This window comes from Kwoniella dendrophila, chromosome 6 (assembly GCF_036810415.1).
Source record: "Kwoniella dendrophila CBS 6074 chromosome 6, complete sequence".
Lineage (NCBI taxonomy): Eukaryota > Fungi > Basidiomycota > Tremellomycetes > Tremellales > Cryptococcaceae > Kwoniella > Kwoniella dendrophila.
This window is the reverse complement of record NC_089481.1, coordinates 189,270-209,039: the sequence shown is the minus strand read 5'-3', so window position 1 is coordinate 209,039 and position 19,770 is coordinate 189,270. Positions and strand designations below refer to the sequence as shown.

Sequence of the window (19,770 nt, the reverse complement as noted above, 5' to 3'; positions counted from 1 at the left end):
TGTAGAAGTCGAATGTCAAACAGGACGAAGTCTTAGGTGATCACTCGTATACTTTGGAAGAAATGTGTCACTTAATCCGATAGAGGCACTGGTTTCAGTCACATCGACGATATTGCCTTTGATCCTTTGTGCGAACCGAATTCCCTGTAAACAAAAGAGATTGAAAGGAAAAGATGTGACTTTAGCCGGCTTCTGATCATACAAAGGATTTTCGTCATCGTTATACTATAGCCTTATTAGCATCAAAGACACTATGTCAAAAGTGAGGTATCTGTTAACTTCCATCTACGATATCCCATTGCCATCGTGTCCTCTCTCCTATTAAGTAAACTTTCTATTCTACTCATTGACGACAACATCAAACTGATAGCGAGGACCTCCCCATTGTAATCAACCTAACGTGCCCCTACAAGCTTTCCGGATATTTACGGAGATACCACGATGGTAAGGCTACCATCATCACATCGTTCCCGATCACACTGTTGTGTTAATGGACTAATCGACACCACACAGGGAGCCTGTCATTCACAACGAGCACATCCCAACCCTTACCCTCCACCTCCACTTCCTGCCACTCAGGTACGATCGCAAGTCAAGCACCAGGCTTACCCAACGGTCGTATCGATCGACCAACCTCCCGTCATTTTGAGTAATATGCCAAGGAGAGGTAAAGGTAAGATGGTGGTCAAGTCAGTGGAATTAACGCCCACAGGAAGGAACGTTACTAGGACATACTATGAATATGGAGGTAAGGCTACGAAACCAAAGAAGGGGTACAAGAAACGGAAGTAAATCATAAATGTAGCTTTGTGTCCTTCTCCTTCATTTATCCCTTTCGGATAGCAGAGGTTGTTTCAAAGCAGAATCTATGGTTTAATCATTATCGCTATTCATATGTCTTCGGAAGGTATCTATATCTTATTGTACTCGTACATCAAATTGCTGATGTTATAAAATGCTTTCCTCAGTTAGAGTGAATGCCACAACTTTCTCCCGTCATCTTTAACTGGGTTTAATTGTTTGCCGATTATACGCGTACCTTTTTTCGGCGTACTTAGGTTATACCAAAATTACTACAAAGTCAAATTTGATTCCGTTTCCAGTTTTAACATGAACGTTCTAGCTTTAGCTTGCATTAGACGCTTACCTAACTAACATGTACCAATACCGTTAAAGAGGTTTCAACATCTTAAACATATATCTCATTCCCAACAACATCAACCTTATCTGCATCGATCATTCATCTCATAACACTTTTAACAGCACATCCACTACCTTAGATTTTATAGACAATATGCCTCGATCAGTGAGTACACTTACTTTTCTTAGCAGAAAATCGAGATATGGATTAACTCACACTTGCCACCTTATCCTTTTTTTTTGTTCTCATTGATAGTCCCGATCTTCAGCTAGACCAGCATCAAGACCATCAGCACCAGCTGGTGGATCATCACAACAAACTAGACAGTCATCCACAGCAGCTTACCCACAGCAACATGCTCCAGCTCAAGCATACCCACAACAACACGCAGGTGTACAACAAGGTAAACCACCTGGATTATTAGCTCAAGCCGCTTCGACTATGGGTGGTGCTGTTGCAGGTTCAGTAGTAGGACATGGTATTTCAAATATGTTATTTGGTTCTTCAAGACCTGCAGAACAAGCTGCCGCTCCAGCTCCAGTAGATCAAAGTCAAATGGTAAACGGTCAACAATTTGGTGCTGGGGCCAGTTGTGATATTCAAGCTAAAGGTGAGTTTTGAGCAAGCTTCAACAGATCTTCTGTCATGTCATCTTTGCCATGTGTGATAATCATGCTAATATCGTACTCTTCCTTAACACAGACTTCACAAAATGTCTTGAAGCTACAAACGGTGATATGCAATCTTGTTCTTACTACCTCGAAGCCTTAAGTGAGTAAATTTACATTATCATCAGTACAAAAGCAATTGCATATTGCTGACGATATTACGTCGTTTGTAGAGGCCTGTCAAGCTGCCGCTAGACCATACTAAGCTTTCCTTTGGATTATGTCGGATTAGAAGGTTTTAGTTATATTTCGATTTCCAGGAGTTTTTACATTTTATAGTCATAAATATAGCATATGCATTCCCCTTTACACATTTATATTGCATTGTATGCTATTTTGCCTTTGTGGTCGTATTTTGGCTCTCAGGAAGAACACAATAAATCTCTGCATGTATATAATCGGGGGAATCTGCTATCTGGGGCATCGAATGTGCATAAAGACCATCAACAGAAGGCTTTTTCCAATTGCAGTCAATTTCATAGGGACCCCACGAAATGGAACCTCCATCTTTGACGTCCACGTCTAAATACGGTTTGCACGGTGGATCTTTATTTTCTTTCTTTCCTTCCGAATCCGCCAGCTCTGACCGTCGTGATTACACCTTAGCTTACCATCAGTATATTCAGCTTACGCTGCTTCCATAGATTGCAATCAAACTTAGCACGCGCTTTTTTGTCTTTTTTTCCCCTCGTTACATTATGTCAACAATACTAGTTACAGTAGGATCAACATTATTTCCAACGTTAACAGATAAAATACTTTCTAATGAAATTTTGCTTTTATTCTCTGAATATGATATACACAAAGTAATTATACAGTATGGTAAAGCAGAAATAAAAACTTCATCATTAAATTCAAATATCAGTTTAGATAGTGAAGGAAAAGGTTCAATTGTGACTAAAGAAGGGATGATAGTTGAATTAATTAGATTTACAGATAAATTTGATATATTGGTTGATCAATCAGATTATGTTATTTCACATGCTGGTAAGTCTTAAGGTTATCACTTCATAAATTGTTGCAAATGAATACGCATAACATACTATCGAGTTTGATCTTACTCATAAGGAGATGTTTGCGGTAATATTAACTTATCCATTTGTTTACTCTTTCTCTCTATCTATATAGGTTCAGGATCCATTTTAACGACATTAAGAAGAACCAAACCCAAACCGTTATTGGTCGTACCTAATGAAACGTTGATGGATAATCATCAAGCTGAATTAGCTGATGAGTTAAGTGAAAAGAATTATTTAATGGTATCTAAAGTTGAGTAAGTGGATTTTTGAAGGAATATATCATTTAATTGGGATAGGTCATCGTCGAGGAAGATATTGAGATGGTATACGAATATCTCAACGAATCCCATATAATTCACACTAACCTATTTTCGTTTTCATCTTTCCATTGAATAGAGATTTACACCAAATTTTACCAAAGTTCTTAGACAGCAAAAATCAATCAATGATCAAACCTTTCCCAAAAATGGATCCAACTAAATTCAGTGGGATATTAGATGAATTGATGGGATTTTAATACCAAAGGGAAATTCAATCGCTACATCATGGTAGATTCAGTCTACCTTATTTAGTCATAAAAGTGAAGATGACCAAACCAGCCCGCCCCCTTTTCAACTTGATCATCGACGTCGACAATGTTACATCAATGGAAATAGGGATAAAGCTCAATTAAAATTGATATTAACTATTCTCAACATCCGTAAAAGGCGCCGCAGACAGATTATGAGGTAGCTGCATACATACTTGTAGGTCAATACGCACAGATGGACAAGAAGAAGAATAAATGTTGGGCGATATTGGTGTGTTCCATTATCTTACTTATTAGCTGGACCAAGACGATAAGCTTTGTTGGTCGTCATTAAAAGAAGAGAAGATTTCGCGGAAGACGAAGTAGGAAAAGCAGAAATATGGCTCGTGAATGTCATGAAGAAAGCATATAATTCAAGTAATTGATGTTCATTGATTATTGCGCAAAGTATGCATGACTTCTTCTTTTACTTTTTACCTATTGGTGGTATTGTAATATTCATTGACCAATACCCCTCCCTATCCCTGTCTTCTGCCCTGTAATACCTTAAAATTTCGCTTTTTGTCGTTGTTGTTGTTGTAATCAATTACCTTCAACAGCAATGAATTCAACTTCAACTAAAACATCTTTAGGTAATCTAGAAACTTCAACACATGATCTAGCAGGTTTGGTTTCACCAAAGAATTCAGCGTAAATTTTGTTAAAAGCTACGAAATCATTCATTGATTTTAAGAAACATGTTGTTTTTAATATTTTGGCTTTTGATGATCCTGAAGCTTCTAATACGTTTCCAATATTTTTGAAGACTTGTTGCTAACAAAAACAAACATGTAAAGTCTGATGTTAGCTGATTCCATTTACAATATGCATGAGATTGTGATAATGGTAGGGAGCAAAGAATAGCAAGAGTTTAAGCAACAGAGGGGGGAGGGGGGACCTTTATGTATGACCCCATTTGCTATGATGGTACAATGGATTGGAAAATCAATTTCCAACGTTGTTATCATCATTTCCAATCTCTCCAACGGAAGTCCATCTGCCTACAATAATCCGTGACTCGCATACTTTACAGCAAAACTTCCTTCACACCACAGCCAGTAAAATAATTTACTCACAGTTTGCTCATCAATACCACCTTCAACAACGGTCATGCTGACTGGATCAAGGGGAATAGCACCTGAAGCGTAGATGAGCTGAACAATGTATAATTTACGTTAGTTTCCGAGAATTACCGCATCACAGCTGTACGGATATTGTAAAGCTTACTCCATTGTGTTTAACGGCCTGAAAGAAGAATGTTCATCAGCTATAATTCCTTGACAGGGTCAGAAAGCATACAGCTGACTCACTTGTACATAAGGTCCGATGGCAGCGGGAGCCTCTAATCGTCCATCATTCAAGTTAGTCAAATACTTCTACCAAGTAGATCAAGTGGGAACGACCGACTCACTATCGGTAGCTACAACGGTGTAAGGGGATGACATTTTGATTGATGAGTTTGCAAAGAGTCTAGCAGGATATGTTTTAGGGAGAGTAGATAATATTCTTTTCGAAGCTATTGAAAGCATATAGACTTTTGAGAGGTATATAAGTTGAAATCACAAGTAAATGTGGGGGAATATGGGATGTGAAGTGGGTTTAAAAAGGGATACTATGGAAATAGCCGCAATACTACGGTTGCGACGGTATAACGGGGTCACATATTAGTATATTAGTGGGTCTTTATCCGACGGAGTTCAATGATATACTGTATATCAATCAAATACGCGATGCTTATTATGGCGGTGTACTCCGCTTGATCGGAGATAGCTTTGTTTAAGGATGATATCATTTTCGGATTTGGCCATACGTTGCTTACATGCTTATTTTTGGATAGCTAAGAGCGAGAGAATGAATATCAATTGTTGAGAAGAGGAGGATAACTCATGTCATATGTTTTAGAAATGTGGATCTTATATGCATATTAGAGCCTCATACGAGTGTACGAGTGAAGATCAGACACAAGGCGAATATGGATAACGTAAAGTGAGTTTTCGACAGAATGGTTTAGCTAGCTTTTTTGTTAGCTTTGCATACATTTTGCTAATTCAACATCACGTTTTAGAGCATTAGTATTTGATTGTTATGGAGTATGTTTAGTTACTTTCGCTTCTTTTGAGCTAAATGTTTTCTGATCTGATCAATGCTGATATAATGGTATATTTTATAGACATTGATCGTAAGCATGGAATGAATTTTTGACTACAATGATGATATTTTTCTGACGGCCTATCACTCATGATTGATTGATTGATTTTACAGGATTGGGAAAAAGGTTCATTCGAAGCTTTACAACCGATATTTGAACAGAAAACATGTCCAGATCCAGAAAGAGTATTCGCTACTTTAGGAAAAATAAGAGCTAAAATACAAGCTGAGGATAAAACTATGCTTTATCCTGCTGTGTACGTTGATGCAAATTCATGTTTTATGAACATTAAGCTGACTTAATCTGCCAAAATTTGGATCAATAATATTGCAGGTTGAAAGAGGCTTATAGATTATTAACGGGAGAATTAAGATTATGGTATGATGAAGGTATATCTTAATCTTGTTCTATACAAACCGCGAAAAAAAAATCAATTTATACTGAACAGTAATAAATCTGTTGCCGATTAAACAGAAGCAGCGGAATCATATGCACTTTCAGTTGGATCATGGCCCGCTTTTCCAGACTCGAAAGAAGCATTATCTGTATTACATTCGATAGGTATGAAGTTGATTATACATAGTAATGTTGATAATGCATCTTTTGAAGAGTGAGTTCTCTTTCAATCTTTCCATCCGACTTCTGAATGATTGTTCGACTTGTATATTGAAATTTCATCATCGGCTAATGAACAATTCTCTTTAAAGTACAAGAAAGAAATTAGAAGGTGATTGGGGAGAATTCGATAATGTATTTACAGCTGAAGATAGTAAGTGTTAATAGCAGGTGTATTATACGAGATAACTTTGGTGGTTGGTCAATCGATTACATAAATCGCTATTGATGATATAATATTGTAATATTTACTGACTAATAATTATGACACTGTATATTTATCTTTAGTTGGAAGTTATAAACCTGATTTTAGGAATTTTCATTATGTTTTAGAAAAATTAGAAGAAGAATATGGAATTGAATCTAACGAAGTTTTGATTGTAGCTAATTCAAAAAGAGCTGATATCGCACCGTAAGTCCTTCTTTCGTAATATCGTAAGCAGAACTCAAGAAAGATAATTTCGATTCTCCAAAAAAGTGATTGTCACTGATGTTATTCTGTTATTTCCTAATTTAAATTAAATTGATCAAAGAGCAAAGAGATTAGGATTAAAATCAGTTTGGATAAATAGACCACAAGCCATATTAGGTGTAAAAGGTTTTGAAGATGTCAAACCTGATTTCACATTTGATAGTATGGAAGAATTTGCTGAAGAGTTGAAAGCTGTTAAAGAGGATCAGTAATTTCTTCATCATAAAATAGGAAATGATGAGACGGAGTGGGATTTCAGAATTGACAAATAAGTCTGTCGATAACAGTTGTGGACCGACTTGACTGTCATAATCGGGTTTTGAACATTATATGAAAAAAGCGCCTTTTACATGCTATCTTGTAACTTCTGAAATTGATCAATGCCAAGATGATTGATATTTTATACAAGCGTGATGCATATATGACTAATCTAGATAATCAACCCTTTATAATCTATCTAGATAGCTATGATATGATCATTTGAACCTTCAGCAATCCTTTAGCTTAAAGAGAATGCTTAATCAAGTTCAATAACATCATCTTCTTTTTTGGAAGCTGAAGTAGCTTTTTTGGCGTTTGGACCTCTTTGTTTGGTTGGGTATGATTTTGGTGGGTTGGCAGTTCGAGTAGCGGCTCTTGAAAGTGCTGAAGCTCTAGCTACGGCGACCTATAACACGAAAAGACGTGTCAGTCAAATGTGTTTTCTTATAATCTTTTACGTTGCTCAACATCAATGATGTGTCGATACAAAAGAGGAAAAGAAAAGATTAAAAGGAGATGTATGTTTCCTTTCAAATTCTCAAAATCCGCAAATATAACAAAGTCGTTCAAGATAGAACATAATGAGGGATATAGTTTTGGGGAGAATCGAAAAAGGAATATAATATAAAATATAATTTAGCAAACCTAATACGCTCTAACCCATCAAGCAATCTCTAAAGAAGAGATGCATCCGGGGAGTTCTAACGCGGTTGCAAGGAAAAAACAAGTTGTGCGACAAAGTTCTAAAGAAATAGCTCGAAGAAGTGAAAGGGACAAACGAAACTCACTTTTCGGAGATCAGCTCGGTAACCTTTACCAGCGGTTTCAGCAGCAGCGATTTTGTTAGCTCTTCTTGGACCGGTTGATTTTCTAAGGTTAACGTGAGTTCGGGCTGAAGCGACCTATTATTGCAAATGAGATAGAATCAGTAATTTGTCCAACGCGGTGAATGATGTCGTGTGGTCCCATTTGTCCGTCCCTTCACGCCTCAGCTTCCTATTGAATTACGGTGTGCGACTGTCCGTCCGTCCATTGAATTCTCGTTATCCTTACTGCGGATCTAACGAAGATGAAGATAATATACTGTCGAAAGATGAACCCTAATTTTCCAGATATCTCAAATCATATGATATATGATCAAAAATGCCTTTTTCCCATTTCCGTCTCCTTTTTTTTCACTCAAACGTCTTATCCTTGTCGATCTTGCCAAATCTTCGCATATAGGGTTTATAAGATTCAACTCACTTGGTTTGGTTTAGCATCAGCCTTAACTTTGGTAACGGTAATACCACCTTCTGGGTTAGCGTAGATGTTGATTACTTTAGAGTTGGCGAGACCAGAGTATTTGTGGGAATGTTTGTTGAGGAGGTTTCCCTATGAATTTGGACAAAGAGTTACTATGTATTAGCCATACGGTCCTTCCGATTTTCGAACTACATTCTTCATTGATGTCCTATATGTATATTTCCATAACTTTCAATGTTGTAACTAGTTCTAAAATCCCACTGAAACGATTTCCAATAATCTCCTCCCATCTCCTGATGCTGAAGTTTTGATTTGTATGACATGATTATCCAGATCTAACCTTTTCCGTACCAGACATGCTAATAATGCTTGTATGTCCAAACTGTCTGGATATCTGGCCATGAAATGTGTCGATTTTGGCGATAACTTCCAACTTGTATCTCTAATTCCAGCATGACCAATGCAATCTAAATCCGTTGATCCATTTCTACCTACTCCTTAATCAAGTACTAATTCATGAAACTCCCAAAATAAGACTCACCTTCTCTTTTGAGAAAGAAGGACCGTTTCCACCTTTAACTTGGAAAGAGTTCCATTTTCTAACGAGTAACCATTGGAGATCGGCGGACATTTTGGCTGAATTGATGATGGCTTTTTTTAGAGGCTGAACAAAGAGTCTTCGATGACGGGCTTCACTTGAATAATATGATAAACCTCGCTCACACCTTGCTACAGCAGCAAGCGGCAGCGGCAGGTAGCTTAGCATGGAAGTGGTAGCATGCATACGTGACAATATTCTCAGGCAAAGGGCGTCTCTCCAAATCTTAGCATTAAGCAACAACGTGAAAGCTAAAAGGGGTAAACGGTGATCTCCGCCATTAGCCATGAGACAGATATCGGCGTTAAGAATTGAGGTCAGTCCGATATATACGATTTAGCAAATAAAGGGGTCCTTTGGATGTCATGCTTTGATAACGCTAAAATAAAACCCTCATCTTCAAACTTATCTCTTCTTACATCATTTTTACGCTTCGTCACTATTAGTCTCCCCTAAGATCATAACTTGATGGAAATTTCATCACTTCAATAACTCAGCAATGATACAGCTCACCATGACAATGGAACCGTTCCCCTTACAATATCATAAACGTTTCTCGGCATTCTCACTGCACCTTCCTTTATCTCGATGAAACACTTTCAATTCACCCCAAAGCCTTTAGCGCTCCTTTGATACATGAGTACAATCTTCACCATCAATGCAACTGCCGCCTTTCATGTTACCCTTTTCCGGGACTAGGGCATAGATTACAATATATTGTAGATTAGCTAAATTCACATACGTAATTCGATCAAGGGAGGTAGAACTCAACGATTGACGGTCCTTTCGAAGATTATCGTTATTCAATTGTCAATTAAGGGGTATCGACGGTAAGCAAGAGCAATTGATAAAAGCACTGAACATAGTGCAATTAAGATACTGAATATTGTGATGGTAACTATACTAATATAGTTTGAAACGTAGAAACTCGATGAAACTCAAATACTAAACACCAAACATAAGACCTCAAAAATCATTGACTAACGATTATTGGAAGCACAACAGATGAAGCCTAGTACAGATCGGTGTTGAGCTAGAAATACTGATCTATTTTAGGGATATATATTAATCTACCTATACACATAAACGTCATTGATTGATCGTATCATTACTCTTTTCGCTGTTGAATCGAATGATAGCTGGACTATCAAGATTTTGTGCAATTTTAGATTAGCTCAATTGTCATCTATGAAAGAACTCTACTTAGAAGAAATTGCAGTTACACCTGAAAAGACGACTTCTGATTAATGAACAAAAGAATAGATAACTTTCCATTTTGCACAAAAAAACTGGATAATTATCCAATAAACCACCAAAACGGAAAGTCAGAAGAACGAATCATCGAGAACAAAATGTCAGAATCAAGAACTTCATCATTCTCTTCATCAATTTCAACTTGTCCAAGTATGACTGATCAATCAATATCTAATTCAGAAGCTACTACTTTATCTCCTACCACAAGCGTTAGAAGTTTAAGTCCAGTATGTTTGTTATTATTTTTTTTTTATGATATACATCACAATAATATTGAAACGTTCATGAGAATTAACTGATATCATTGTCTTTTGCAACGTTGAATTAGCTACCCTCTCCGACTGAAGTACCTACATTCTGCCTTACGCCTGATCCTGGCCAAAGTGAATTTCCCGAAACTATCATTGAATCGCCTATCAACTCACCAGAAGAAGATAAATCCCACGATTCTCAGGATCAGGGGAATAAAGAGTTGAATGGTATCAATAGCAATTCTAGTCACCAACGCCTGGAAATTGGAGAACAAGGGAATTCGAGAACGGATATATTGTCAAATTCGGTAAGCATTATTAACCCAAAGATCAAGATAAGATATTTGTTATCTAATCTTTCTACATATATATTGATATATCTCTATTTCTATAGACCAAATCAAGACCAAACCCTCCTCCAGTACCTAAACGAAGAATGACTTCACCTTCATTCTTAATTCCACCAACGTTAAAAATGTCTTCTTTATCTTCTTTAACTATACCTTCACCAACCAATATACCACCTCCATTATCACCTAATGGTCGAGCAAAAGTATCTAATTACGTCACGTCTCTCAAGGCAGCAGCAGGAAATTCAAATTATGGGAAACCTAAAATAGGTAGATCAGCTACTATTTCAACTTCAACAGCATCAACATCGATATCGGAATTCAGAATCAAGGGAAGAGAAATTCAAAATTTAACGGAGATGGAGAAAGAGAATTTTAATAGGGGACTCGAAAAAAGGAAGGACAATTATCATGACAATCATGATAATAACAATAACAATATCAGGAATACAGATAAAAGAATTAAACCTGATCCATTGATATTACAGAAATCCAACACAAATACAAATACAAATACCAAAACAAACCATGAAGATGTTCATATCAAACGTAATGAGACATTTACATCATTCTCCAATTTAAATCTCAACCTTGAATCATCACCTAACATAGATGAATGGCAGAAAACGCCTACTGCACAACATAAGAACGATGGTCATTCTTACGCTGAAATCAGAACACCTTCTCCTGAAACAAACAATAACACAGGTTCAGCAAATAATACAGCAAAACCATTAACTTCATTTAGATTAGGCAATACCATCACGATTACAGACAGCAATCAGCAAGATACACATCTGCTTAATCAAGATAGATGGTATACTGAAGAAGAGTTAGATATGAAAGAACCTAGATTAAATGAGAATGTTAGTCCAGGATGGGGCGAATTTAGTATCATCAATCAATAAAAAAAATTGTTCAAATCGACGATTCGTTCTTGTATGTATAGTTTACTATGTATTGATGATCTTTAGTATATTTAGTTGAAAATCGAATTGTTTATAGATGTATCATTAGTGAATGTGTATTATTGTAATTATATGACTTATTACCAGGTGACTTCCCAATGAGGATCCATGTCACTGTGCCGCATGCTGTGTATATGAATTCTAGCAAGTGATATATACAAAAGCTTTTGGCTCAAATAACAGGGTATATTGTAATTGCATGTCATGTCAAGAGAGAGAGAGAGAGAGAAAGTATATATCAAATCAAATAATGTCATAACGGCACAACCTAAATTTTTTTCCTTTAATAGCTAGCAAATCGTTCTTTTCTTTTAATTAGGAAAAAAAAAAATTCTTTTTGAAAAAGATTCTACATATGATCTATATGTTAATGTATAACTTACACCAACCACTACACTACTATTTACCTATCCAATCTTATTATTCTCCAAAAACCAAATAAAAGTTTATTTCTTTTTGTTCTTCTTTGATTTCTTGTCACCTCCTCCTTCTTTCTGCGATGTCTCCGTTTCAGGTTCCACTACAGGTTCAAGTGTTACTGGTGCTTTGTCTGTAGTGGCTGAGCAAGAGGATCAGGGATCAATAGCAGAAGGTCAGCTTTTAGTCTCTGATGATAATCTGATGATAATCATCACATTAAAACAAAGGTTAACTCACATTCAGATTCACCATTTGTTTTATCTTCGTTTACACTTAAATCTTTTACTTTTTCAACTAATTCTTCTGCACCATTTTTAGCTTTTTCAACTATATCTTGAGTTTTACTACTCAAAATTTCTGATATAGGCTGTTGTTGTTGTTGTTGTTGCTCTTCATTACTAAATTCTTCTGGAGAAGAAGGTTTTTCAACTAAAACACCACTTCCTTCTGAACCAGAATTATTACTATTATTATTGATTGAATGTTCAAATAATTCTTTATCTTCTTTTGGATTAGCTATAGTTTGTGAAATTTTTGATCTATTTTCTTTATCTAAATTTAGTTTCCATTTTTCAACTATTTCAGGCACCAAAGAAGGATTATATGATCTAGCAAATATAGCAGCTTCAGGTAATCTATCTGTTTGAATTAAAATATCAATACAATTTTTTGAATCTCCCAATTGTAAATAAGATGCGAATGCAATATTATTTAAACCTTTTTCTTTAGCGGTAATCGCTAAATTTTCTAATCCTTTTCTATCACTCAACGATGTGAATAATAATAATAATGCAGATAAATCACCGGCTTTTTCGAATGATTCTTTAGCTAAATCCATTTGCCATGCAGATAAAGCTTTATCACCAACTATTTTCCATTTTGCTTGGGATCCTGCTTCAGGTGATGATCGGACTAGATTTAAAGCGGTTTCCAAATCGTTAAGTGAAATTGCAAGATCAAATCGATGGTCAGGATCAGTTGAGACTTGTAAAGCAAGTTCTTTGAGATCTACAAGGGGATCAACAAATGATATTAGCTTTGACTTATACTCAATATAGCTCAAATCGTTGTACCCACCTTGACCCTCAAGGAATCTAGCGATTCTATTCCTTTGATCTGCTGGTACACTAGGTAAGATAGCTTCTGCGCCTTCTAAATCACCTCTGAGAATTGCTGTTTGGTATTCGACAACGGTAAGGGACAAGGCGTAAGAATAGATGTTAAGGTCCTTATCGGCAACGTAGATTCGGTTGTGGGTAGGCAAGTAACCAAGGAGGTAAATTCCTCTGTTATACACAAGTTAGCCTATATTCCATTCCTGTCATGACTGGAAAAAAATTCCACTCACTGATCGAAGTGGTTGATTACATGAGGTTGATCTCCAACGAGATAACTGAGTCTGTTTGTAGAGTTGGTATAGATGAAACAGTCTCCAACCCATTTAGCAGTTTTGACACTGCATAATCAGTTCATCAGCTTTAATTCTGCAACAGCCGTGAATGATCGACTCAATCATAGCCGCTCGAACTAAACTTACGATTCAGAGATTTCAGCAATAACATCGAAAGCTTCTTCTACACCTTCATCACCAACAATCTCACCACTATCTAACCTTGCGTTATAAGCATCTCTATCGAAATTCAAGATATAGAAGGAATCTTCTGAGGTGATGGCGACCAAGTTTCCAGTTGAAGACCAAGAGACATTTGTAGCATCAACTTCGATTCTTCTAACTATTGATCCGGTCTCCCAATCCCAAAACATTACAAATCCATTTCCTCTTGCAGCTAATAATGTACCACCATGAATACCTTCAATTGCCCATGATCCACCGGATTGTTTGATCAATCCTGGTCTTTCTTTGAAACTTCTATATACTTTGATTTTTGATTTTCCTTCTTGAACTGCATATGTATTTGAATCTGTTGCCCAAGCAAATGATGTTCCTGAACCGAACGCTTTATTTCGCCATGCTAATGATGTGTAAATGATATATTCTCCATCACCACATACGGTAACGAATCTGTCACCGACGGTTAGCTCGATTCCTGTTCGCAGTACAGTAGTAGCTCACCTTCCGTTAGGACTGTGTTGTAATGATTGAGGATAGACTTCTGTAGTACCAAGATCTCTTAACGATACCATGAGCCGTTGACCATCTTCTACAGCTTCGCCTAATATGAGTGTAAACGTCATGAGCACACGTCTTCTGTCACGACGACACGCCTTCACCGATCACGACTTACCATCAGATCCAACATTTGATACATTAGCAGTCAGGATTTCGGTATTTTTAGCGTAAACGATCTTTCCTGACGTGTCCATAGATACAGAGGGTTCATCTCGACCGAGCTAATCAGCCAGAAAAGCAGAAACACATCAGCACAACAGCCCTGTCATTCTTTTTCTTTACATGATATCGGCAGTAGAAACTTACTTTAACTACTACAGCACCTTCATCGAAACCAACAGCAACTTCATTACCACTTTTCCTGTAAGCTACACACCAAGCTCTTTCTAAACCATAACTTAAAGTATTTTCTAATCTATATGTTGATGAATGCCAAATTTTGATGGTACCATCTTCTGAACCTGAAAGTATGATTGGTAAAGATGGATGGAAAATTGCGAATGATACATTGGCTGTGTGAGATTCTAACGTTTGTACACATGATTTTGAATGATAATCCCAAATCTTAACGAGTCTATAATATATATTCAGAATTCCATCAAATTCATCAGTACCATACTCGTTATCTCGAAACAGATGTATTGAATCGTTTATAGCAAAGGATACGATTATCATATTGAGATATCTGATATTACTCACCTATCATCACCTGTAGTAACTAAATAAGGTTTATCACCACCATGATAATAATCCACGTAATTTACACCTTTTTCATGCGCTTCAAGTGAAAAGTTGGGTACAGGATTTCCCAATGACCAAACTTTTACTGTATGATCCAAACATGCTGAAGCAAATGTTTGTGGATCTTTTGGATTAATAGCTAAAGCCATTATGTAATGTGTGTGACCTTCGAATATCTATTCATTATATCGATCAGCTCTGGAATTTATCCACGTCTCTATAAATTCTAGACTCAAGACCAATGCTTGAATTTATATGCTAATAATTCGGACCGGAAGGAGTGAACTCACTTGAACACATCTCCATCCCTTTTCCCAATCCCAACATTTCACAGTCATATCATCTGAACCAGTTAAAACTAAACTTAAAGTTGGATGTACAGTTAAGCATCTTATATAATCTGGATGAGCTTCAAATGAAGTTATTTTTTCACCTGTTGATATGTTATATACACGTAATTGGAAATCATCTGAACCTGATACAAACTATTAAAGTTGTAAGTGTAAATATACTTGAAGTTAGCATATTTCAGTTGAAAACCCAATCAGGCAAAAGATTGTAAAAATACAGATAGCGTATAGTAATGGATTGAATGGATAAGTAATGAAAAAGGGAAGTGTATAGCTTACCCAATTCTTTCTAGCAATATATTTAACACATCTAACAGGTACATCCGTTACTTCAAAAGTCTTTAAATCAGTCTGTGTTTCGTAATTCCATATTTTAACTTGACCGTTACTATATCATAAAAAGCAATTATGGTGGAACGATTAGCTGTATAGTCAAATTTGTGCTGATGGATGGTTTGTCATTGATGCTTATACTCACTATAGACCACAAATTACATGAGGTTCTGTAGGATGAAAATCAACTGATTTGACACGATCTGATCTAGCAAGTAGTTTACGCTATTTATTATTTTGTATATGTGATTAGCTATAGTCTTCCTTCTGCAAGCAGTTCATGACTTACGTTGATGTCAAGTAACATCGGCTACGCAGAATACAATATCAGTATGTCATGTATACGTTGAGATAGTACAAGTGGACATACCATCTTGAAATGACCTCTCCTCTACGTGTCTTTTGTGTTTAATGGAGAAGTGTGTTTAATGAAGAAGTGAAACTCGTTTAATATCCCCTATAATCCAAATTTGATCAAGGTTGAAAAGGCTGAAGCGTATGTTTAGACCAGCTTTCTCGCTGAGATGATAATAGAATAAGGTATGCTTCTTGCTTTGGTATTCTTAGATGGTATAAAGTATATATATCAGCAGTATTTGCTTTTGACAAGAAGAAGTGAACAACGAACGGTGACGGTTAACATTCATGAGGCGTGGCACCCTAACAGGCGCGTTGTTGTGACTGATATCCACGTCTTGACCCAAGTTATCGAGTCATTATCAGGCTCATCAGTGCTATCATCACGAGTAACGTTCATTCCTTGCATCAAAACTCACAAGCTTTGCAGTCAGGTTAGAGGAGAGATTGATAATGTTTATTCACGATTCACGGAGAACGTACAGGATCACGATATGATATTTGCACTTGTTCATATGCATAGTCGCGATACATATTTTAGAAAGAACTGCTTTCTCCTCTTGACCCAATCTATTCATATCGCTCTTAACATGTCGAAATATAAATTTACGATTTCTGTATCTATTCTTCCATAGTTACATCTTCTGAAGTGGTACCAGCCGCTGGAGCACCTTGAGGAGCATTTTCACTACCTTCTACCGATTGACTTTGTTCTGCTGTTGGAGGTGTCGTTTCTTCTTGTGGTCCATCTTCAGGTTCACCTCTAGATCTTCTCCAAGCTTTTAATAAATTTTCTACACCTTCATTTTCCCATACTCTGAAATTACCTCTTTTTGCTGCAGCAGATTGTTTTATATTTTCAATATCTGAAGATGAATCAGATGGTCCTATAATTGCAATTGAAGTATTTTTCAAACTTAATGATTTATCTTGTTGTAACGTATCATTCAATGCTGATAAACCATGATTGATCAATTCTGGTAGTGTGGCTGTAAATAGCAAACAAGTGTGATGAGTGAAGTCAGCTATCAGTCTAGACGAATCCAAAACAAGTATGCGATCCAGATGAGACAACTAACCATTTTCGAAACTTTCGAAATTACTTTCTAAATATGTTTTAGCACTTTGACTTCGTGCTCCGATTGAATGAGCGTAGTATTCGAAAGCTGTCCCGGCAGGTGAAAATTCGTAGAGATGAGGTCCAGTTTCCTGGATATCATGCAAACATCAGCTTTTCCTGACGATAGCGATTGACAACTGAGATCTTGTACTCACGTCTTGTCCAATAACTAAGAAACCTACACCATATGGTCTTCTACCGTATTCTTGGGTATTTGTTTGTGCTCCTATATGCGAGGTAGACAAATAATCAGTTACCTACAACCAAAATTTCCGTTGTGCTATAACTGATATTTCTAATGCTCCCTAAAGAGATAGGTTACTCACGATCAGCAATACTTTGTACAATTCTTCCAACAGGTATAGCTCTTCCATATGTCATTCTTGATCTCATTGCTTGTTGCCTCATAAAGTTACTACAGGTTTACAAAATGAATCAGCTTAAACATTCCTCTTGATACTCTCACGAGTCAGCTCGAGTGGTTAAGGATGAAGAAGCTGACCTTAAGACTCTAGCATCACTTGTCAAACCAGCAATGGCCACACCAACATGATCATCGATTCTGATAAGTTTCTTTTGATACGTTGCTAATTCACCTGTTGATCTCTAAACGCGAATCAAACCATTTGTATGAGCTTATAACTACAACCAAAGAGCTAAAAAAAGCTGACTTACTTTTAATGTTAACAAAATAGCATGTGTCTTTGATCTCATACCAATAGCTGCTGAACCTTGTTTAACAGCTTCTAAAGCATATTCAACTTGGAAAAGCTTTCCTTGGGGTGACTAAGTCAAGTCGGAGCTACATCAGCTACAATCCCCGGACGATTCAAGTAAGTAGCTTACGAATGTTGTGTTATCTGAATCGTAAGAATTTCGGAACTGTAACAAGCACAAGTCGATTGATATTTACACCATGTACGAGAAAATGAAGCTGACATACCATGATAGATTAGAAGCTCTTTGAGCGATGATAAGCTTTTCTGACAGTGAGAGGGTAGTCTTGATCTTGATGTTTCTACTGATGATAAGGAATAGGTAGCAATGCTCAAGGTATACTTGAGAACGATGATGTGTTCTAGAAATGAGATAGTATCTGTCTTTGTTCTGAACGACAATGCCAATCTGGATATCGTTAATCAACGATGACATGTCATATTGTATTGCGCGTCGTTGTATTTCAACCTACTTCACCTTCATATTGGTGAACGTGGGGGCCCATCTTCTATTCTATGATACTATGTGATAGGAATAAATCTATCAGCTATTTAATTATTTTTATCCCAGTTATTGTTGATCTGACACGTGGTAAAATTCAAAAGTTAAAGAGATAAAGAAGATTTCATGTCCACCTCTAACTTGAACCTGTAAATGTTGAACTCAAATGCTGCGATAAAGTTGTCTATTCTGGATTTACCATTATACCTAATTCAACCACTAACGACACTTCATATCAAATATATCCACGATGAGACCTTTGACTGAAGAAGAAACAAAAGCAGTTTTTGAAAGTAAGCTTTTTCCTTGATGGTTAGCCCTTGCAACTGCAAATTGGGAATTAAGCTGATTTGCATTCATATAAATTGAATAGAACTTGCAAATTACATAGGGAAGAATTTAGTTCATCTGATCGATAGAGATGAAGATGATGCTTATTGTTTCCGATTGCACAAAGATAGGTTAGTACATCGTGAAGTTTTTATAGCATCAAATCTTGGTTTTATCCAGTCTTTCCATGCTAAAACGAAATTGATCTGGAATGAAGAAGATATCGGTGAGAATGCTAATGGTTTATCCATTTTGTTATTTGATATAGAGTATACTACCTTCCTTTACCAATGTTACATTTAGCAACATCAGTAGCGAGACCAAATTTAATATCTTTAGGTACATGTTTTGGTAAATTCTCAAAAACTGGTAAATTCAAGTTGGGTATAACAAGTTTAGATTGGTTAGCTAAATATGCTAAATACAAGGTAAGTCACTGTCGAGATTAACGGAGATATTTCTCTATTACCTATTACTTCTGGAGTCAAAATGCTGTGGTAGCCATCGAGATCTTGTTCCAATGAAGATCATACCATTTTCGACATTATGGCGTTACTTTGATTTCTCTGATTTCGCAATTTTGTCTGCTCGGAGCCAAAACGATAACTCAAAAGCTAACTTGCTTCCGCAATTGTTTCTTATACAATTAGGTCTGGATAAAACCTTCAGGAGAATTACCTTTCTTATATGGTAATCATGTAGCGAAAGCTCATTTAGGTAGAATAACAGAAGATACACCTGAACATCAAGGTGTAGTAGTATACAATATGTCTGATGTGCCTTTGGTGAGTTAAATCTAAATCTTTACAATTAGACTTAAAATTTGGAACAATGGAAAGGTTGGAATCAGTAGACAGGAAAAGAAAGAGAGAGAGAGAAAAAATGGAGTTTGGCAAGATGTACTTGCAATTATGGATCAGAAAACGAATAAAGCATCAAATGATGGTATCAATTTGGGATTTTTCAGCTAATCATTGAATTCTTTGTTCTCTTCAATTCTTTGTTCTCTTCAATGTTATAGGGTTTCGGTGTTACAGCAAGATCAACAATTGATACACGTAAATTAGATCCAACAGGTATAATAGTATTTCATCAAGCTGATGTAGGAGAATTCTTGAGAGATGAAGATACCATGTTTTAGGATCCAGGATTCAGAGAAAATGGAGAATTGGGTTCCGTTGTCGAAGGAAGGGGTAACACAAGAGAAATTA

At 36.5% G+C, this 19,770-nt stretch overlaps 9 protein-coding genes across 9 annotated transcripts; 5 read left to right on the top strand and 4 right to left on the bottom strand.

Moving 5' to 3' along the window:
• Positions 1-1,294: 1,294 nt before the first annotated feature.
• Positions 1,295-2,014, top strand: L201_004641 (uncharacterized protein; the record flags this gene model as incomplete). The annotated part of the gene is made up of 4 exons (XM_066220382.1): positions 1,295-1,306; positions 1,397-1,751; positions 1,844-1,912; positions 1,983-2,014. 4 exons carry the CDS (start codon positions 1,295-1,297, stop codon positions 2,012-2,014), a joined length of 468 nt encoding a protein of 155 aa, XP_066076479.1.
• Positions 2,015-2,507: 493 nt separating this feature from the next.
• Positions 2,508-3,345, top strand: L201_004640 (uncharacterized protein; the record flags this gene model as incomplete). Its single annotated transcript, XM_066220381.1, has 3 exons — positions 2,508-2,796; positions 2,938-3,082; positions 3,225-3,345. 3 exons carry the CDS (start codon positions 2,508-2,510, stop codon positions 3,343-3,345), a joined length of 555 nt encoding a protein of 184 aa, XP_066076478.1.
• Positions 3,346-3,939: 594 nt separating this feature from the next.
• L201_004639 (uncharacterized protein) lies at positions 3,940-4,841 on the bottom strand (the record flags this gene model as incomplete). The annotated part of the gene is made up of 5 exons (XM_066220380.1): positions 3,940-4,170; positions 4,473-4,550; positions 4,624-4,641; positions 4,707-4,738; positions 4,808-4,841. 5 exons carry the CDS (start codon positions 4,839-4,841, stop codon positions 3,940-3,942), a joined length of 393 nt encoding a protein of 130 aa, XP_066076477.1.
• A 527-nt stretch (positions 4,842-5,368) lies between these two features.
• L201_004638 (haloacid dehalogenase, type II) lies at positions 5,369-6,844 on the top strand (the record flags this gene model as incomplete). The annotated part of the gene is made up of 8 exons (XM_066220379.1): positions 5,369-5,382; positions 5,462-5,486; positions 5,659-5,801; positions 5,879-5,934; positions 6,020-6,155; positions 6,253-6,314; positions 6,449-6,572; positions 6,694-6,844. 8 exons carry the CDS (start codon positions 5,369-5,371, stop codon positions 6,842-6,844), a joined length of 711 nt encoding a protein of 236 aa, XP_066076476.1.
• Positions 6,845-7,149: 305 nt separating this feature from the next.
• Positions 7,150-8,769, bottom strand: L201_004637 (uncharacterized protein; the record flags this gene model as incomplete). The annotated part of the gene is made up of 4 exons (XM_066220378.1): positions 7,150-7,299; positions 7,682-7,795; positions 8,139-8,267; positions 8,680-8,769. 4 exons carry the CDS (start codon positions 8,767-8,769, stop codon positions 7,150-7,152), a joined length of 483 nt encoding a protein of 160 aa, XP_066076475.1.
• A 1,319-nt stretch (positions 8,770-10,088) lies between these two features.
• Positions 10,089-11,499, top strand: L201_004636 (uncharacterized protein; the record flags this gene model as incomplete). The annotated part of the gene is made up of 3 exons (XM_066220377.1): positions 10,089-10,217; positions 10,319-10,549; positions 10,636-11,499. The coding sequence occupies 3 exons, from the start codon at positions 10,089-10,091 to the stop codon at positions 11,497-11,499; spliced, it is 1,224 nt and encodes a 407-aa protein (XP_066076474.1).
• Positions 11,500-12,005: 506 nt separating this feature from the next.
• Positions 12,006-15,907, bottom strand: L201_004635 (uncharacterized protein; the record flags this gene model as incomplete). Its single annotated transcript, XM_066220376.1, has 14 exons — positions 12,006-12,118; positions 12,217-12,987; positions 13,057-13,265; positions 13,328-13,435; positions 13,517-14,002; positions 14,054-14,153; positions 14,226-14,331; positions 14,417-14,684; positions 14,810-15,027; positions 15,142-15,336; positions 15,481-15,589; positions 15,680-15,759; positions 15,824-15,844; positions 15,905-15,907. 14 exons carry the CDS (start codon positions 15,905-15,907, stop codon positions 12,006-12,008), a joined length of 2,787 nt encoding a protein of 928 aa, XP_066076473.1.
• A 605-nt stretch (positions 15,908-16,512) lies between these two features.
• Positions 16,513-17,957, bottom strand: L201_004634 (uncharacterized protein; the record flags this gene model as incomplete). The annotated part of the gene is made up of 8 exons (XM_066220375.1): positions 16,513-16,880; positions 16,971-17,100; positions 17,167-17,237; positions 17,338-17,426; positions 17,514-17,617; positions 17,687-17,797; positions 17,858-17,893; positions 17,955-17,957. 8 exons carry the CDS (start codon positions 17,955-17,957, stop codon positions 16,513-16,515), a joined length of 912 nt encoding a protein of 303 aa, XP_066076472.1.
• Positions 17,958-18,479: 522 nt separating this feature from the next.
• On the top strand, positions 18,480-19,700 carry L201_004633 (60S ribosome subunit biogenesis protein nip7; the record flags this gene model as incomplete). Its single annotated transcript, XM_066220374.1, has 5 exons — positions 18,480-18,522; positions 18,603-18,690; positions 18,828-18,987; positions 19,210-19,344; positions 19,581-19,700. The coding sequence occupies 5 exons, from the start codon at positions 18,480-18,482 to the stop codon at positions 19,698-19,700; spliced, it is 546 nt and encodes a 181-aa protein (XP_066076471.1).
• Positions 19,701-19,770: the final 70 nt, after the last annotated feature.